Source organism: Fusarium redolens (genome assembly GCF_020744475.1).
Source record: "Fusarium redolens strain MPI-CAGE-AT-0023 chromosome Unknown BKA55scaffold_5, whole genome shotgun sequence".
In the NCBI taxonomy this organism is placed as follows: domain Eukaryota; kingdom Fungi; phylum Ascomycota; class Sordariomycetes; order Hypocreales; family Nectriaceae; genus Fusarium; species Fusarium redolens.
In genome coordinates, this window is record NW_025763668.1 from 803,357 (window position 1) to 822,172 (window position 18,816).

The 18,816-nt window shown below is 48.7% G+C and overlaps 6 protein-coding genes and 3 non-coding genes across 9 annotated transcripts; 4 read left to right on the forward strand and 5 right to left on the reverse strand.

The window, feature by feature from the left end:
- The first annotated feature begins 3,815 nt into the window (after positions 1–3,815).
- On the forward strand, positions 3,816–5,938 carry BKA55DRAFT_661864 (uncharacterized protein). Its single transcript, XM_046197596.1, has 2 exons — positions 3,816–4,394; positions 4,446–5,938. The coding sequence occupies exons 1-2, from the start codon at positions 3,838–3,840 to the stop codon at positions 5,869–5,871; spliced, it is 1,983 nt and encodes a 660-aa protein (XP_046051837.1). The 5' UTR covers positions 3,816–3,837; the 3' UTR covers positions 5,872–5,938.
- Positions 5,939–6,195: 257 nt separating this feature from the next.
- Positions 6,196–6,304, reverse strand: BKA55DRAFT_t131. Its single transcript has one exon. It is a non-coding gene; the product is annotated as a tRNA-Trp (tRNA).
- A 377-nt stretch (positions 6,305–6,681) lies between these two features.
- Positions 6,682–6,754, reverse strand: BKA55DRAFT_t130. The gene has a single exon. It is a non-coding gene; the product is annotated as a tRNA-Cys (tRNA).
- A 1,197-nt stretch (positions 6,755–7,951) lies between these two features.
- Positions 7,952–9,036, forward strand: BKA55DRAFT_562103 (uncharacterized protein). Its single transcript, XM_046192224.1, has one exon. The coding sequence runs from the start codon at positions 8,274–8,276 to the stop codon at positions 8,790–8,792; it is 519 nt and encodes a 172-aa protein (XP_046051838.1). The 5' UTR covers positions 7,952–8,273; the 3' UTR covers positions 8,793–9,036.
- A 77-nt stretch (positions 9,037–9,113) lies between these two features.
- BKA55DRAFT_t101 lies at positions 9,114–9,185 on the forward strand. The gene has a single exon. It is a non-coding gene; the product is annotated as a tRNA-Thr (tRNA).
- Positions 9,186–9,303: 118 nt separating this feature from the next.
- On the reverse strand, positions 9,304–11,040 carry BKA55DRAFT_638931 (uncharacterized protein). The gene is made up of 2 exons (XM_046197092.1): positions 10,453–11,040; positions 9,304–10,405 (listed from the first exon to the last, which is right to left on the reverse strand). Exons 1-2 carry the CDS (start codon positions 10,875–10,877, stop codon positions 9,421–9,423), a joined length of 1,410 nt encoding a protein of 469 aa, XP_046051839.1. The 5' UTR covers positions 10,878–11,040; the 3' UTR covers positions 9,304–9,420.
- Positions 11,041–11,483: 443 nt separating this feature from the next.
- BKA55DRAFT_687420 (uncharacterized protein) lies at positions 11,484–12,897 on the reverse strand (the record flags this gene model as incomplete). The annotated part of the gene is made up of 2 exons (XM_046199061.1): positions 11,484–12,637; positions 12,687–12,897. The coding sequence occupies 2 exons, from the start codon at positions 12,895–12,897 to the stop codon at positions 11,484–11,486; spliced, it is 1,365 nt and encodes a 454-aa protein (XP_046051840.1).
- A 2,204-nt stretch (positions 12,898–15,101) lies between these two features.
- BKA55DRAFT_505422 (Isochorismatase-like protein) lies at positions 15,102–15,809 on the forward strand (the record flags this gene model as incomplete). The annotated part of the gene is made up of 1 exon (XM_046187183.1): positions 15,102–15,809. The coding sequence occupies one exon, from the start codon at positions 15,102–15,104 to the stop codon at positions 15,807–15,809; it is 708 nt and encodes a 235-aa protein (XP_046051841.1).
- A 140-nt stretch (positions 15,810–15,949) lies between these two features.
- On the reverse strand, positions 15,950–18,008 carry BKA55DRAFT_661867 (Metallo-peptidase family M12-domain-containing protein; the record flags this gene model as incomplete). The annotated part of the gene is made up of 2 exons (XM_046197597.1): positions 15,950–17,901; positions 17,948–18,008. The coding sequence occupies 2 exons, from the start codon at positions 18,006–18,008 to the stop codon at positions 15,950–15,952; spliced, it is 2,013 nt and encodes a 670-aa protein (XP_046051842.1).
- Between the last annotated feature and the right edge of the window lie 808 nt (positions 18,009–18,816).

Sequence of the window (18,816 nt, forward strand, 5' to 3'; positions counted from 1 at the left end):
TCTTGGTTAGACAGCGGGTCTCTGTGTGAGCCGTCCACGGCTCTTGCAAGAGCACAATGTCATATCGTTCCGAGTCGGCCAGCGCCAGGGCGCAGTCGTGGGCCGGAGGGATCTTGCCGACGTTGGCCTGGAAGATCTTGAGCGGCTTCCTGTCGTTCTTTCGTGTTTGAGAATATCTATTCCCGGTCATGAGGACGAGTGATGAGTACGATTCGGCGCTTTCGCGGTGAGCCTGGTCTGGGCTGTTCGGGTTCTTCCTCTGCTTCATAGCCAGCATGAGGGGTCGTGGCCACCATGATGCACGAGGGTGCTCCTGATACAGCTGGGCTGGGAGCACGATGGTTAGGCTGTTCTTGTGATGTGACATCCACGCTTCGTCGCTCAGCCATGCCCTGCTGCGTTTCCTGATGCGATTCCAGATGCCGTTCTCGATGTCGTTGTCGGTATGTCTCCGCACCTACGGTCCGGACATGCTTTCGTTGCTCTTTAGTGAGTCGGCGGAGCACGCCGTGCACTGTCTTTGGCCGAGCTGGGCACCTACGGAAGTTGGCCTGGTGGGGGCCTAAGCAGTTGATGCACTGTTCTCGTGCGATGCAATCGTCTACAAGATGGCCAGTCTCACCACAGCGTCGGCAAACTGGCTGTCTGTGACAGTTGCGGGCAAAGTGGTAGCCCCAGCACGTCTCACACTGTCTGGGTCGGTCGGTTTTGTCAACAAGCCTGGCTGCGCTGCTGCCGAAAAGAGACCAGAATCTCTTTGTGGGCTTCAGAAAGGACACGAGCAGGGCCTTGGTCAAGGGGTTATCCGAGAATTGTCTTCCGGTACGTACATCAATGGGCTTGATCCCAGTCTGGACTTCTATCTCGTCGCTAACGACGCTGTCACTATCCACCTCATTACCGTAAAAGTCAGTCAGCCTTGCGGGAACGTCTGAGACCACATAGGTGAACCATTCCTTGTTCGTTTCTACTGCTGTAGCTCCCAGTTCAGCGGCCCACTCAGCTTGTTTATCTACCAGAAAGTCGCGTGTGACAGAGTCGGCGGCCAGGACGGCCCATCCCGATCTGACCGGGAACACCTGTCGAATTTTGTCCGAGACGGCGCCGAGTTTTTCCCGGATCAGAGTCCGGATGGCATAGCTACTGTGGGCCCTGGCCGGAGCTCCGGCTTCTAGACGGATGAAGACACGGAGGTCTTGTCGGGGTGGGGCGATAGTCGTCTGTTGCCCTTGGCGATGAGGTGGATCTGTTTGTCGGCGTCCATGTTGTTGTTGTTGTCTGTGGGTCAGACGGTCATGGTCAGTGGGAGGCGCGGCAGCAGCGACGCTGCTGTATGTAGGCTTTGGGGTCGCAGGTCCGGAGCAGGAGAGCTCTCGTTTCCAAAAGCCGAGGAAATCATCGGCAAATTGCTGAGCGAAACGTCGTTGCGGTCCGGTGACGAATTGCTGGGCCGCTTCTTCAAATTTGGCACAAAAGGCCTGGAAAACCCCCAGCTTGATGTTGTACTCTTCCACGTATTCTCGCGCGAGATCGTTGGCTGATTCAACGATAGAGATCGGTCGTTGTTCAAAAATGGATGCGGGACTGGCACGCTCAGCTCCTTCCGTAACTGCGGCGATGGTGGCGGGGTTGAGTGGTGAGGATGGTGTCTGAGCCATCCGCCTGGGACCGGGTGAAACACCAATGGTGCCGTTGACGGCTGCCGGACTGTTCTGCAAGAGGGCTGCACGGGCTCCCCGGTTCAGGTTGACGGGAGTGTGGATCCCCAGATCGAAGGGATCCAAGGCAGCGGGCGGGATCGTCGTAGACGAGGCCATCGCCGCGGTTTGCGACTGCGCAAAGCGCAGATTGGAATGTTTGTTGTGCACTTGTTAAGGATTTAGGTGTAGACAGGGCCACTTTCTTAACACTTGTATGCCAAGAAAGTGTGATGACAAAGGAAGGTGTTATACTTGTCAGGCTGCTATGGTCTTCTTCTATAGGGTATACTCTGCTGAATTATAATATTGAAACCATATAGGGTTATAAAACATGCGATATTGAGCTATTAATATAGTCAAAACGTGCTACCCCGGAACCCCTTTTAACATGGACCCGAAATTAGCTTCATGCATATTTTATTCTGTATCCGAATATTGACTTCAGGAACGCATTTATGTTTAGTGGATTCAGTTCCTGGTGTTGGTAGTGGATCTAAACTTCCAAAGTCGCCAACTTCATGGCACATGGCAAGATGCTGTAAAGATCGAAAGGCCTGACAAAGATAATCAGTATCGACAAGGGCATAAGAATCGTGTAGTTCATAGTATACTTAGTAAGAACTTGCGCCTTGCGCGTTGGGACTTGATCACGATGGAAAAGCTACTGATTTGTTGTTCGCCAAGGAATTGAATCAATCACCGCTTACTATGCATATGCCGCACTTATCTCATGTTGCCATCTCTAAAAGATTTTAAACACGATGTCCATTTGGAGGTTGACTGAGTTCGTGGGACACAGCTCATGTCTCAAAAGAGCTAAATCCGCTGAGTGGCGCTTATACCAGAACCAAGCCATTGGTCCCCTTCTGGCGATATTTATCAAATCGGGCCCATGACATCTCACGACCTGTCAAATGCGCCCTATTCCGTGATGCAAAATGGTAGTTGCAATGAGAAAGTGATATTATTCAAGCCATGCAGCTCTATAACCCCCGCTATACACATGACTCGTTCAGGCGGAACACTAATCGTTCCCCGACATTTGACTCCCGCGGAATCCACACGGCAGACGGGTTCGGCAACGGGGAAGAACCCGGAAGACCCCCAAGAACTGGATTTCCTTCCTCGCAAGACGAGCCCTTCAGGCTTAGTGATCGTTCTGCCAAGGAAGATCGGCGTTACGGCATTTGGTAGTGCGGTTCCGGATCCTCAGCGCATGAGCCGGGGTTTTACAACATGCTGACCGATCCTATCATACCATCATATGACATGTAAGTCTCCGAATTGTGAATCAATCAATATCTTGAAAAACCGGATGAACGGTTACGCACGCACAGATGATTTACCGCACGTGAACTGCTGCGTTCATCACAATGCATGGTGATTCTTCAGAGAAGGGATCTGCAGTCTGTGCTTTGGAATCACTGGTGATCAGTGGAACGACACGGAGCGACCCCAGACCCTTAGCCCGAGTAATATATGCAAGCTGAACAAGACGGGCTCTGCCGGTGCATAAGGCTCATGACTAGACAATTTAATTCGATGTGCCAAGGTCGAGCTGGAACATGAATCCTTGTTATTGCTCAAAAACGTTGCTTGCATAGCCTCTGGTGGACTCCTCGCCCACTTTGTTGAAACTCTAAAGGACCGGATATCAAGCTTAGTTTGACAAAAACGTGTTCCATTCTCCATTAGTACCCTTTAATTCTGACTATCTTTACCTATTGTGAATCTATTGAAGTCCGTTACCTGTCGTGGCACCTTCCCGACCCTCCTTTTGCGGATTGACATGACAAATACCCCCAGCCCATCACCGCATATCCCAGGACCCTGAGCTGAGACATTTATCTCACCTTCTTATCACCGCTGACTCAGAAACCCTCCGACTTTGTTCAGATCTTTCGAATTAGTTGGAAGGTAGTGTCAACGCCGCGGGTCAGCACGGGTTTTAGTACTAAAAATGATTGCGGGACGGTGTAACGTCCGCGGTGATATGAAATTGGGCTGCTAGGAAAATGCTTGATGTTTTTGACAGGCAACTATTGAACCCTAGTCTAAGTAGATATAAGAGCAACACCAATCCCTCCTCGTTTCTGAGATCTGCACACATGCTCTCTTGTCCAGATCGTCTGTCACCATGCGCTGCAACGTCTTGTCACCTTCGCTCTTGGCGCTCAGCCTTTCGACCAGTGTCACTGCTCGTCCAGAGATTCCTTTCATCAGTACACTTCTCGACCCCTTGCAGCACATTGTCAAGTCTGCTTATGCCGGTGATGGACTCAAGGTTGGACATCTTGGTGAACTGGGTGGCATTCCAGGTGTAGATGCCGAATATGACTACGTCGTCGTAGGAGGAGGCACAGCGGGAAACACCATCGGTTACAGACTCGCAAAGGCTGGTTACAGTGTCGCTATTGTTGAAGCCGGCCCTTTTCTTGAGATTTCCAAGCCTATTCTTGCGACATCGCCTGGCGGAGTAACTGCTGGTAGTGGTGCGAGTCTTCTCGACTCTAACCCTCTTCGCGATTGGAGATTCACAACTACAGCGCAGACCGGCGCTGATGATCGCGAGATTCACTATGCTCGTGGAAAAGTTCTTGGCGGCTCATCTCAGCTCAACTTTCTAGTGTATCACCGACCGACCAATGGGACCTTGGCGAAGTGGGCTGAGGATGTTGGGGACGATAGCTACACGTGAGTGCCAACGAAAAAGGTTAGTTAGACTATGGCTGACAATAAAGACAGATGGGACAACTTTCTGCCTCACTTCCAGAAGAGCCCCTCATTCACTCCACCAGACAACGAGAAGCGAGGCCCCAATGTGACAACCGACTACGATGCTTCTGCATTCTCGAAGGAGAAGGGTCCTCTCCAAATCAGCTACGCCAACTACGTTCCCTCATGGTCCGTTGTCGTGGAAAAGGGCCTCAAGTCCCTTGGATTTAAGGGTATAGATGGTTTCAGCAGCGGTAGTCTTCTTGGTTACTCATACACCACTTCAACTGTCCAACCCAAGACCGCTACCCGAAGTGGTTCCGATGACTTTGTCAAGACTGCTCGAAGTGAGAATCTCAAGACTCTCAAGGTGTACACTGAGAGTCTTGCCAAGAAGGTGACCTTTGATGATGACAAGAAAGCTACAGGTGTTGAGGTCAGCTCTCTTGGTATTGACTACTCCCTCAAGGCTCGCAAGGAGGTCATCGTTAGTGGTGGAGCGTTCCAGTCACCCCAGGTGCTCATGGTCTCTGGCGTTGGACCCAAGAAGCATTTGGAAGAGCTTGACATTCCTGTAGTGACCGATCTTCCTGGCGTTGGTCAAAACCTCTGGGACCACGTCCTCTTTGGACCTTCTTTCGAAGTGCAAGGTCTTGAGGACACTCTTAGCGCCGCCATCAACAATGACACTGTTTTCCAAGGCGCCCTTGATGCTTATGCCCAGCAGCAGGCTGGTCCTCTGACATCCAACCAGGTCGAGCTTTTGGGCTGGGAGAAGGCTCCCGAGAAATATCGCTCCAAGTTCTCCGCCGAGACCCTCAAGGACCTTGCGACTTTCCCAGATGACTGGCCTGAGATGGAGATCATTCCCCTCAACGTCTACTCCGAGGACTGGTCATTCCCTATTCTACAGCAACCCACCGATGGAAAGAAGTACACCAGTCTTAATGGCGCTCTTGTCGCACCTCTATCCCGCGGAAACATCACTCTCCGCACTAACTCGACTTCTGACGCGCCTCTTATCAACCCTAACTTCCTGACCAAGAAGGCTGACCAGGAAGTTGCCATCGCACTGTTCCGTCGTCTCCGAGAAGTCGCCAAGTCCACTCCTCTAAAGAACACTGTTCTTCGGGAGGTGTACCCTGGAGAGGACCACGAAACAGATGAGCAGATTCTCGCTGTCCTTCGAGATACTCTGATGACTGTTTGGCATGCTGCTTGTACTTGCAAGATGGGCAAGAAGGACGATGAGATGGCTGTTCTTGACTCCAAGGCTCGTGTGTACGGTGTAAAGGGACTGCGAGTTGTTGATGCCTCGGCTTTCCCTCTGCTTATCCCTGGCCATCCTGTCGGTACTGTGTATGCATTGGCTGAGAAGATTGCGCACGATATCATTACGGAAGACAAGAGTGAGGGTTCTGCATATAAGATTGACATTGATGTGGAGGTTTCCTGAAAGGTTCCTTAGCTATTTCTTTTATTCTTTGTTGGATTTTCACTATTCTCTTTAGACGTACATAGACACGTTCACTTAGAAACACTTAACACGAACTGAAGCAATTTCTACTCCTCATTGGTCCAAGAGCCAGCCCCGTCTCTATTCATGAGCGAACAAACTCTTTATATGTCCCAAGGCTTGGTCGACATAGAACACAGTAGATTGGACTTATTGTTATATATCCTGTCAACTGACTGAGCCCTCATCCGCAAAATGTGAGTGGAGCCAAGAATCAGGTGGAGCCTTACCCTGATACGAAAAAAAAGTGCAGATGGACAAAAATGAGGGACACCAGATTTGAACTGATAACCTTTAGGAGTCACGATCGCCTCAAGCGGAACTTGAAGACACATCGCTGGAATCTAACGCGCTACCGTTGCGCCAGCCCCCCAATGTCTGTTGTTGTTGAGCGGTTTCTTAATTATGATCATGCATCCCGAAACCAACAGGCTATCAGTGTTCGTGGTTTTCTCTCGTCACAGAGCAGAAGGGAATCGAGGTTAGCAATAAAAAGAAACAGTCGCCTCTCAGTACACCATCAAAGAGGTAATTGGACTTTATTAAATTGATTGGGCACCGTTGAGTAAGAACACCAAGAGGGTAGGCACCGTGATTGACGTTGCACCTTATTAGCAGATCGGGTAAGTTGCTATCATCCTCAACGCAGAAACAGCTACAGAATGGCCACCGCTACGAAAATTCGTGGCAAAAATTGGCGACGACCTCAAAACTAGGGTACCTGTTCGAAGTTGGCAAAAATCAAGGATTAGGACCGAGCGTGGATCGAACACGCGACCTAGGGATCTGCAATCCCTCGCTCGTACCACTGAGCTATCGATCCTTATGATTGTTGACTGTTCGGGCTCGGAAACAAGAATCATGTTCTACAAAGGTGGCACTGCGAACAACAGGACGTGCTAACTTCTAGGATGTCCGTTTCGAGCTATAATTATTTGTTTATAACTACGTATAGATACTAATAGATGTGGCAGCAAGACTGAACACAGAAGTTATATCTATAATGCTATACTAGGCAGCGAGTTACTAATATGTCTCCAATTCTGTAACTACTCAATAAGTTGCGTCAATTCGGTTTCAAATACTAGTCTATCAATATCACGTGTCGTGGAAGCTTTGATGTTCTATAAACTCTGCCAGCTATATAAAGTCAATCCGGTTTTGCTTGCCGTTTCATAGTATTGCTTCCGTGCTCGTGTTACCCGTGTTAGCTGCCTAAAGTTCAACCTGATGGACAGCAGGTACTTCAATGGCTTCTATTGCTTCAACGGCGGTCACACTCAGTTGAACTCATTTCGTTATGCGTACTCTGTCGCTCCTATTGGTCCTTTAGAACTGCTTGCGAGAGCTTGGGCCATAGACATAGGTGTTTGTCACATTGTGACAGTGCAACTCTGTTGAACATCTTGCGAACAATGCGAGACCAGTGATTCACAGTCAGCCGAGCAAACGTGCAGTGGCATTAACAGAGTGATCAAGCTTTCACGCACCATCATTCATCCATCTGAGTTACACAAGTTTCCACATATTATCTTAATAAGTCTTTCTTCCATTCTTTCTTCTTCCTTTCTTGTCATCATTTATCCTCACACAACTTCCATCAACAACCTCACGAAAAATGGCCGAACCACCCGCCGTTCCCACGAGTAGGAAGGAATTTCACGGCTACTACGCCGGTCTTCCAGCCCGTCCAACTCTTGTTGCGCGATCTACCACGACTCCATGGAAAGGTCTGGGATATGACTTTGACGCCTAGGAAAGATTGCTTGATCCTGTCGAAAAACATGCTGTTGTTCCACTATGGAATGACTCTGCAGGCCCACTGCGTCGCAAGATTCTTGAAGCTGTCAAGGATGTCGACTGGAATGCTATCGATATACTCCGCTGCGGTTCCACAGATTGGAATGATCGTCACCTTGTTCGACCTGTCATACTTTTAGTATTGGTAGAGCCCGAATCGACAATATGGCTGAATGGAAGAGCTGTAGCACTGAAGTGCCACGACGTTCTGCGAGAGCATGGCATTAGCGACGTCGAAGTCGAGATCAAGGAGTCTAGAATCACGCAATGTTGCTCGAGTGATCAGGATCAAGCAGAGAGGTAAGAACTATAATCCCCAGGTGAACCTTAGGCTAATCAAAAGACAAGCGAACGATCAACAGCGAAACTCAGCCCTCACATCCCGACTCTTGAAGAGGAGGCTTGCAGAAGGGACAGTATCCAGCTCTCCGAGTTCCTGGGGACCAAAATCGCCTCCTCTCATTTTTCAACAGGTGAAGGCACCAAAGGTCTGTACCTGCGAATCCGAAATTCCGAAACCGTTGTTGCTTTGAACTGTCGACATGTCGTCTTCGGACAAGAGGAAGAGAACCTCGCCGGTCCGCTTCCGCGACTGGGCTTTGATCGAGCTGCATCAGAACAAGCACCAAACTCCGTTAGGAAAGTTGGAAAATACTGAGCCCTCGCCACTTATCGCGTTCAATCTTCGGTGTATGGACATGTTGAGGTGGGACCCACATAAGGAGCCAAAGCGAAGACACTGCTTCCTACCCGGGATTCATATATTCACGCAGACTGGTGTCATGTCAGAAGCCGAAATGAGATGTCATGACTATGAATTCGAATTGCCAGGAAGAAATGTAATCGATGAGGATTTCATAAGAGCATGCATGTATGGCAGCGAAAGCGGAGAAAGCCACGGTATCGCCAATACAGCCAGGTCTGTTATCCGAAGATTTGTTGGAGGTGTCCCGATGATTTCTGAAGAATGGTGTATCTTGGGCTCCACCCAACATGAACACAGGAAGCACTTCTCTGCCTACCGACTGGCTGTTGGAGGATATCCGGGAACATGGGTATGATGTGGAGTGGATAGGCGAAGAAATCCCTCTTGAACATCTCCATTACCGCTTAGAATCTGAACATTGATCCGGGCGGCTGTATTGGAAGATTTCACTAGGTATCACTCAGTCATTGACCTTTCTGGTGGAGTAAGCGCAATGGGTAGTCAATCGGCTTAGAGAACTGGAGAGTATAAATTTGTAAGTTCTTGCAAAGCGCTCTCCACGTGAAATGATCAAAGACATGATCTGGACAAGCTGATTGTTTATGCGAATACTGCGAGATTAGCTTTCATCGATATAGTATTAAGTTTGCAGTTGTAATCATAACCAAAGTCGGCCGCCTCTATAGCTCAGTGGTAGAGCGTTGCACTTGTAATGCAAAGGTCCATCGTTCAATCCGGTGTGGAGGCAAGCGCAATTGTTTTTTTGACAAATTACTAACGAGTTCATTTTTGACAACAAGCCTCGGAGCTTCATTTTATTAAACTTGCGGCCGCTCAATTGCAATCTGTTTTGGATCGCAATCGGTCCACACGAGGCTTGGCACTCGAAGATGCAGGGAGTACACGGTGTACGGTGTCTATCGCCAGGGACGATAACAACTTTCGATAATGAATCAATTGCTGACAGCGGGGTCCCATAGTAACTAACATGTCCCCGCCGCCTTCAGAGCGTAATCCTTAATCGCTGGTTCTTGCTTCACCTTCGGCAAATACGTTACAAGAGAAATTCCCGCAATCACAATCGCATTCTCAGTGATCAAAAGATCCTCCAATCCAAGTCCTGGTGCTAAAGATGAGGCGCAGACTGTTCCCAGGTCTAGCCTGGAGATCTTTCCGGGTCCGTCATGAGTGAGCGCATCTTTGGCAAGGGCAAAGCTGAGAGGGTTTATAAGCATGCTCTCATGCGTATAAAAGGAACCGCCTGGCTTCCCAGCGCAAACCTTTTGTACTTCAGCATTTGTGACGCCGACGTTTCGTTCGTCGAGCAAGTAAGCTGAAGCTCCGGTGCCTTCTTGCGGTTGGACGATCTCATCTAGGAAGCTGGAGTATAGACTTGTTGTTGGTACATATCCTGAATCACCGCCATCAGAGCGTAGAGCATTAATAAAATCGCTACCAGCTTCTTGTTGGACAACAGATGGCGTGTTGGTAATGCCTGAAAGGTCGACGAAGTTGGCTAGGATGGTGCCCTTGTAATCCGCGCTAATGGCGACGTGATCGGTCGTAACTTTACGAGTTGATGGCCAGTACTTGAATGCCCATTGGGTGTCGATGTTTCCCTGCGACCAACCGATGATGGCAACGCTTCGCCTTGAGATGGAAGCAATGTAATTCAGCGCATACGCGGCGTACTCAGCATTGACTTGCGCATCACCCAGAAGAAGTTCAGGCACATTGACCCATACAGGATCAGCCCAGTCCACGCTGGTAAGCAATGGGATGAAGCTGCCCCGAAATGCGGTGTATCCGGTAGATCCGGTACCAGGGAACAGAATCACAGGTAGCTTTTTACCGTAGGTGAAGGTGTCTGGGATGAAGACAGCAGACCTGAGCTTTTCTTCTGCGACAGTGTAAGGCGCATCGCAGCTTGCCGCCTTCGGATAGACGCTCTTTGGCGGGTCAGGGTTTCTATAGACGGTTAGGTGGGTTGACGTTGGAAGAGTTTATTGGCATACTGGTTGTTGTTACCGTTTTCTTCGGACCCAAGACCTTTGGCGTAGCTGAGCAGATCATCTGTTGATCCAGAGACGATGCCATTCGCTATCAATCGTGCGCTGTACTCGACGGTATTATTAGGTTTTGACTTTGCGACCTTCTCGATGATAGATGATGCGTCGCCAACGCTCTTTGGCTTTCTGGTGGACTTCAGCTTCTGTAGCTTATCAAGCGTCTTTTCCCTGTCTCCTTTGTTCAGGGCATCGCCGAGTTCATCCAACAATCCACTGACTGTCACAGCCAGAGCATTATCAACGCCATTGAAAAGGCCATTCAAAGCCTGTCGCCTCTCGATTCCAGCACCCGAGCTTCCCGTTGCATGGTATGGTGCTGCAAGCCCACACCCGCTCAAAGCCAGAGTTACGAGCAGTGCCGAGAACCACATTATCAATGGATCCGAACGTTTTCACCTCATGGATGAGAGAGGGAGGGTCAATTGACTGCCAAATGGTGGCGTAGGTTTGCAGTAAATAATTAGGGAACCCTTTTTGTGGGAAGCCCTCCAGCCATTATGAGATGATCGCCATCTGCTGATAGTGGAGGAGTCGGGATCGACAGTGGCTTCGGCTTGCCCCTGTTGGCTGGTGTTAGTGTTAACGCGCTCGGTCCTTGGAACTATTGAACCCTAATGAGTTAGGTGCCTCGGCTCGGGCATTTCACTCCGCAGCGGCAGTTGAAATGCATCTACAGTGGACTTCCACTGTGAGCTGAAGGGAGTTAAGCTTCCGAGCTGCATTGAGTCAATGGGATTGGGAAGTTCTTCGATACTTTACACCAAGGCATATATCACAGATAGTATTCATTATGTATTCCATGTTACGCAAAATCACATGTCCCGGGAACTGTAGCACGGAATTGACAATAAAGACATTATTATTGAGGTATTGGAAGCTAGTGCAACAGACTTGGTACGACTTAGAAGTAATCCCAGCATCACCATTCCGATCTTAGCTATAGAGCCACTACATGAATCAATATGAACTACAAATGACTACGCCTTGTTCCCAGTGGTAACCAATCCTCCCAGAATGCCACCAACACCCTCAATCACACCACGAAGAGACCCCTTAGAAACACCGGCATAGCTTCCATATGACTCAGTGTAGCCAGGGAACTTCTCAAACAACTTCATGTTCACCTTCTGCAGCTTCGGGCAAGTCTTTACAGCAAGAAGCTGTCGAAGCTTGTCGGCCAACGGCCTCAGGGCCTTGGTGACATCGGTAAACTGACTCCCAAGAACATCAGGTGCAGCAGCCATGATGATCTGCATAACGAAGCACTCAAGGTTGTCGCCTTTCAACAGCATTGCAGTATTGAAGACGCCACCAGTGAGATCGCCGATATCGACGCCTGAGAAGGAGCTTACCTTGCCAGTGTTACCGCCAATGCTCAACAGACGAGGGTACTTGGTAGCATGCTCCAAAACATCAACGAGAAAGTCAGGGATAGAGAACTCATATTCAACAGGACGTCGGTACCAGCTCTCGGGGATGCGCTCCCAGCCCTGGTTGACTTTAAAGTTACCAGGCTTGCTGCCCTTGACACCGAAGAAACTGGTAAAGACTTCACGAGAAAGATATCCTTCGGGGTATTTATCGGAGTGATTGGCCATCATGCGAGGAGGAAAAGAATACGCAGCAGGTGAGACCAGAACTCCAGCGAAGGGCGAGTAGAAGAAATGACTGTTGGTCTCCTCGGAGTCTTGGAAGCGTTTGTAGTGGAAGGGCGCCAGAGCTGAGTATTGCTGTGGGGCGGGAGTATTCTCCCGGATGGCACTCCAGTACTCGACGAAGCGTTCAAGGATAACGTGGAAGTTGTTGCCAGTCACGTAGAGATCTCCTCTAGTGGCGCTGACATCAGACTCATACTTGTTGTGACTACCGCTGAGGCCAGATGGGGTACCGAGAATACCACCGCCGTTGAGAATGTTCTGGCTGAAGCGGCTTGGGCCACCGATGGAGTAGCCAGGGTTGAGAGAAACTGGGTTGCCGTTGAATACGGTACCATAGACTGCGAGGAAGCCACCAAGGTCGAGGCTCATGCCGTAGACCTCGTTGGTAGCCTTGATGATAGTCTGCATGTCTGCAACGCCGTTTCTTGGAAGGTAGCCATGGTTAGCCAAGGCATTGAGTCCAGGGCAGGGTCCTTGACATCTCATTAGTATTGACCCCATGTTGAGCAGAAGCTGACTTACCTCTTTGATCACCAGCCTTGACGTTGGGTGGCAGGAACTCATGCTCGCCAGAAACGCTGATGCGCTGCTTCTTGGCGTCGAATTTTGCAGCTCGCTTCTCTTTCGCGAAGGGACATTCACCTGCATCCCTGTTCTCTTGCTGGGCGTAAGGGCAGGCTGTAGGGCTTCTCTTGGCATACTCCTGATAGGCCTTGAGTTGCTCGGCGCTCATCTGAGGGAAGGCAAGAGCTGTTGGGAGCAGACAGGCTGCTGCGAGCTACGAAGACAGAGAAACCTTCATCTTGAGAGCTACGAGGAAGCAGAATGACAAGAAAAGGGGAAGGCAGATTGCTTGAGATCGAAAGTGGAGAGAAATGACTCAACCTTTATCCAATTCCTTGCTTATGCACCTCCCTTTACTTTCTTTTCTTCTTTTCGATGTTTCGCTCACCAAATTTTCTCATTGCAGTCAATCTGTATCGATGACGTTCTGCATTGCTGTTATGTCTCAGTTGAACAACCCAACAACACAAACATCAACCCGCCGAGACAATTCCCAGTTTGTCTTACTAACCGCCGATCTTCACAGCTAACATCTTGGCTATTAGAGATCACCGCTTGTTCATTGGCTTTGAGCAACTCCAACGATGATCTACCAGATTAGATGTAAGCTGTTTGCGGAGACATGGTCTTCAATGGAACCAAAATATGGGTATTGTCGAATTCCCTTTGCACTAGTGGCAGTCTAGTTCAATTTATTGAATTCTAATGTTATTCTTGCCATTAGAACTTTAGTGATTGGTTAGTGCGATGTTGGGCTATGCTGTTGTTAAATAGTAAATGGAGATACGAAAAATGACAGCAGAATAACCATTTTATGACATGAATCTTAGCACATGGCACCGTTTCTCGTGCCTGTCCAGGAGATCTTGAGCTAAAACCAAATTAGGTGGTTTACTAAACCTTATGGGAAATAGTCTCGTCTTCAACGACCTCTTTGGGAATATCAGCTGGCAGTCGAAGGTTGGTGTGCACTGGCAACCTCAATGCTTAGTCAGTTGGGTTTTCTGCTCGGCTTCTTTTGAGTCAGAAGACACAGACAGACCTTTGTCACGAATCACAATTGTGCATACCATTGCAGGCAGACAAACCAAAGGCCTTCTTTTTTAACACCGGTAATTTCAATAGCAGGACAGAGGCGCATCACCTCGCAGCATTTTCAAGGTGTTTACTGCTCAAAGACTGTGGGTATGTTTCTCCCCAGCTTTGTAGGTCCTCCTTTCTAGTTAACAGACCTTATCTCCGGATCGACGCCAAGAAGGATAGCATGCACTAGTAACCCATGCTGATCGTCGATTCAGCTTGCAGCTCTAATACACCAACTGCTATTGGTGTTCTTATGGGAGTATAAGGTGCGCTCGGCCCAAGATTTTAGCATCCTATGTACGGTAAACGTGCATAGGTGAAAGGTCTGCAACCGCACTGACCTCGATGGTGAAGAGTTGTTCAAGTAAGCTATAGCATAGGCTACTGCAGCTCTGTACATCACGATTTGGTGACATATACGTGTGAATGATGCTATACTTCCAGAGCGGACTTTCTCCGTAAGCTGTCATATCTGTGGTTGGGTAAGGTCGACCGCGAGGAAAGGCCCATGTCAGCAACTTGTATGACCTGGCCCGGATGGCAACCTCGTAAGTCATGAGAGAACAGAGTGCTACAGGCGCTTGCTCCCAGTAAGTTTCCTATCATCCCCAAGTAGCAAGTAGTAACAAAAGATCGATATCTTTCATCTTCTGCAGCTACGAATTCTCTCGATCTAGATGCAAAGTTTGTGTTTCTATTTTAAAGAAAGAAACAGTCTCTAGCTCCCAGATCAAAGCTACTACGTCCTATCACAACAAGACTATAAATCTAGCAGTAGAGATCTCTCTTTCAAAAGTTCTTTTCCGTCAACCTATCGCTCAGAGTCTTTCTATATACCAGGAGGTTGACAAGTCAAGTGAGAACAGGTTAGTCAAAAAGTGCCAAAAATTTTCATTTTCATAGATTTTCTTATAAATCGTGAAATCTGTTATTAAAATGCACTCTATTTTCTCGGGAATTATGGTAATGCATCTTATTACTAGCAGAGGATGTTTCACTGAGTAGTTGCTCGAGGCTAGTAAAAGGCCGAACCAGTGGCTCGCTCTTTTCGAAATCACCGCCTTGCATTCTAACCCGAAGTTGGCATATCAGCAAAAAGACGTAGAGATTTATCTTCAGTGAATGACGGAGTGAAATCGGACAATTGAAATGTAACAAGCCGAATGAGTCTTGAAGCCGATTTCGACATCAGCCCTTCCCGTACATTTCCATATAGGTGGCCCTTTCCTCAATGCCTCTGCAGCCAGTGCTTGCTCATCATTATATCTTTGCCAGTATTTTGATTTCACGATGGCGTCCCCATTTTACGTTCCTGTCTCTCTGGACCATACAGCTCTTCTTCTCTCAGATGTCCAATCTCAAATACTCAGACGCTTCTCCCAGCAAGAGCAGGCCGCTTATCTTGGCAAAGTCCAGAAGCTTCTGAACTTCTTCCGCTCAGAAATTAAATCTCGGCGTGCCTCAACCGAGTCGAACAACTCGCAGTCGCTCTACGATGATGTACCTCTGATCATCCACCATACACTTCCCTTCAACATCAACTCAAACGCATTTGTGTCGCCTTACAACAAGCTCGCAAGCTGGGTATCCAAGCTCGAAGCAAGCGGTGCATTCACCAATGCGCCTTCTGATCCCCATCGTCCTCACTATGGTGTTCCGGCCGAGCTAGTACCTCCCGGGGGCTGGGGTGGAAAGGATGAGATCCTACTCGGTAAAATACAGCCAAACTGTTTTGGGTCCTCAGACCTATTGGCTTATCTACGGGCGCGCGGGATTAGGCATGTTGTGCTGGTTGGGTTGACGACCATGGGAAGCATTCTGAGCAGTGCAAGGGCTGGTGCGGAGTTGGACTTTCATGTTATCTGCGTTGAGGATGGGATTATCGATGATGACCCTGACGTTCATGAGTTCATTATGAAACGTATCTTACCTAAGTTCGTAGACGTTGTCACGGCCAAGGATATCCTGAGTCTTAAAAATGCAAAGTTGAGTGGCTAAATGGCAAGATGTTTTTAGACCCTAGACCAAGACTATCGCTTCAATTCATGATACATATTCTTGGGGATGTAAACGCCCTAACAGTATTGACACCCGTAATATCTAATTCATAAAACATATCTCATAAACTCCAATCCAAACTATGCATATCTATGTACCAACCGCGGTGCACTCGGCATCTGCGTAACACCTCTCGTATGCTCAAGAGCCGGTGCATTCGACCCATCGCTGATGTTTCCACTCTGCAGCTGCGTTCCTTTCTGTCTTCTTCTTCTCTTCCTAATACAAGAAAAGATCACGCAAAGGACCAAGATCAGAACAACTCCACCAACAGAAGAAGCAGTCGCGATGACAGCTGTTCTATTCCTATCGAACCAACTTCTTCCTGATCCTCCTCTGCTACCTGAATTTTCGTCGTCATCACAGTTCTGTACGTCAACGGGACATTGACTAGAATTTCCGTCGCATGTCTCTTCTGGATCGCAAGAGGACGTGCTTTCGCGGCAGACTAAACCGCTTGAAGCGACTTGGCATTCGTCGGTGCAGCACCCGTCTGTTAATGGATCGCACTCTGCGCCGCTGCGGAGTTGACAGGTCGAAGGGTTGCAGCAGGAATCTTCGGGGCATCTTTCTTCACCACCGCAGTCGCAAGACTCGCCAGGCTCGACGATGCCGTTGCCGCATTGACTGTCATTGATATCGGGGACCTCGTCCTCACTAACAAGGCAGCTCGTATCAACGTGCTCTTCACCAATACCTGTGCAAATCGTGCCGATAGTACATGGTGAGAATTCTTCCAGTCCGGGAGAACTTTGCGGGTTCATAATGTACTGGTTTCTGGCGTCGCAGGTGGTCTCACTTCGAGGACAGCAGTCATCGGAAGGTGAATATCCAGAGGTACCGCAATCGCCAGACGTACAGTCGTGAGAAGCTCCAAGGTTATGCGCCAGCTCATGCGCAAAGACCTGCCATTCTGAAGCTGTGCGGACAACAACATTTGCAGAAGCTGTACCGCCGCGACTCCATGATGATCCTCGTGATCTATTACACAGACTTCCGATCCATGCAATTCCAACAGTGGAACCACTTCTGCAAGCCGTCAGAAGTGACCATACCGCGTTATCATCGCGTAATCTGCTCCTCCATTGCGTGAACAAGTTCAAACGGTCGTTGATATCGACGTTTGCCGTGCAGGGAAGGTTCCAAGGCATCGATCTCGGTGCATCAGTGGGACAAGACGGGTCGCTCATAGTCAAATTTTGGATTGCCAGGGCGATGTTGAAAGTGTCTTCGTACACTTGTGATGCAATGTTGACTTGAGAGATGATGTTATCTCGAGCATCTTGCATGTTATCGAATTCGGCGGTATACGAGCAGTCGGCTGCAATGCCTATCAAAGCGACTCTTCGGGAGTTTGGACATCCTTCTGTTGATCCGATTACGTCTCTTGGGTCAAACCAATCGTTGACATCCTGTCGGGCCAGCAGAGGATGGTGGGTTTCCTGGTTGTCGGAAGTCTGGCGGCGTCGATCATTGTGCCTATGAGCCTGACAGGTCGGCTCATCTGAGGATGATCTTGGCGAAAGAGCTCCGTCACTTTCATCCCTTGCTTGCTTCCATACTACCATTCGCTGAGATCGTTTCCTTAGTTGTCCATCTTGAATCTGTCGCGCCTGGCGATAATTCGAATCCAGTGAAATATGGTGATAAGTACCGTCATTTGTGAAGGTGCCCTCAATGACGTGTCGACCTTGGCGATACCGAACCATTGCTCGTGCCCATCCTACTCTCCTCTGTGTCTGCTTCTCAATTTCATTGACAAAGGCTACACCCTTGTATAACAGAGGACGTTGACTCTGAATATCAGTGATGACACCATGATTGTCTGTGGAGTTAATGTGCTGAACAGTAGTGAGACGCGATACAACATTTCTGGACGGCTGCAGGTTCAGTGTGATCCGCTGGCGTTCATATTGAACTTCAAATTCAACCTGGAATGAAGATGCAGAGTCGAGGGTATGTGGACTCTGAGAAAAGTCCAATTTCTCAATGGTTGATGATCGATCAATGGTATCTCTAGCGACAGATAACGCTGTGCATGTCAGTATTTCATCATGACGGCGCCAGCGTTAACATACCTTGCGCAGAATACAAAGAGCAGACCTGAGTAAAGATCAAGAAAAAGGTCAAGATACTCATAGCTATCAGCTTTACACAGATGTTCACCGTCACAGACCTTTTGAAACAGACATGTCAGAGTGGAATTTGGAGAACCATATATGAAGATCTGGTTTCGGATTTAGCAGTTTCAGAGCGGCCTGGCCCCCATCTATGACACGGGGACTGTACGCGTTCTCTTGGCCAGTTAGCGAAGCCAAGACTTGGGTGCGTCTGGGCGGGTTCGGCTTCTTCCAAGGCAGCTGAGCCACTCTGGCCTCGTCATTAAGGTAGCGTGATTTCTTTGTTACACAGATTTTCGGAGTGCGGGTTGTGCGAGGTTCTTTTTACGGTTATCTCCATGGATATAAGTTTATGGGATATTGATTTGAGTGTTACTGTCTCAGCCTTGTAATGCTCTATTATACTGAAACCGTATCTACTAACTGATCATCGTTCTGTAACTCTTTGGTATTCATATCGTTTGGACTCATTAATGATATCCTGATAGTCTCAGTTGCATCCTCATATTAAGCTTAAATGTTTGTGTGCGGGAAGCCCGGGCTCCGGGCCCCGCCATGGGAGGATGACATCGGAGATGCTGACAAGGCGACGCCTCCTAAATCCGAAAGGCGATAACCTTATCCACTCAGGGAGTTTCAATGACGCCTGAGCTGACGTATGCCATCTTGGCATTGAAATTGTCAGCATCACAAATAAGGCCGCGTGGGCATCACAGAAGCCACTTTCTGCGCTGGGATTAAGTGTCAAGCACTTTTTAAGCTTAATCTCGCATTATTTCTTGTTTCATTGGTGATTCAAATGGTCCTGTCAAGATGAGGCTGAGGGG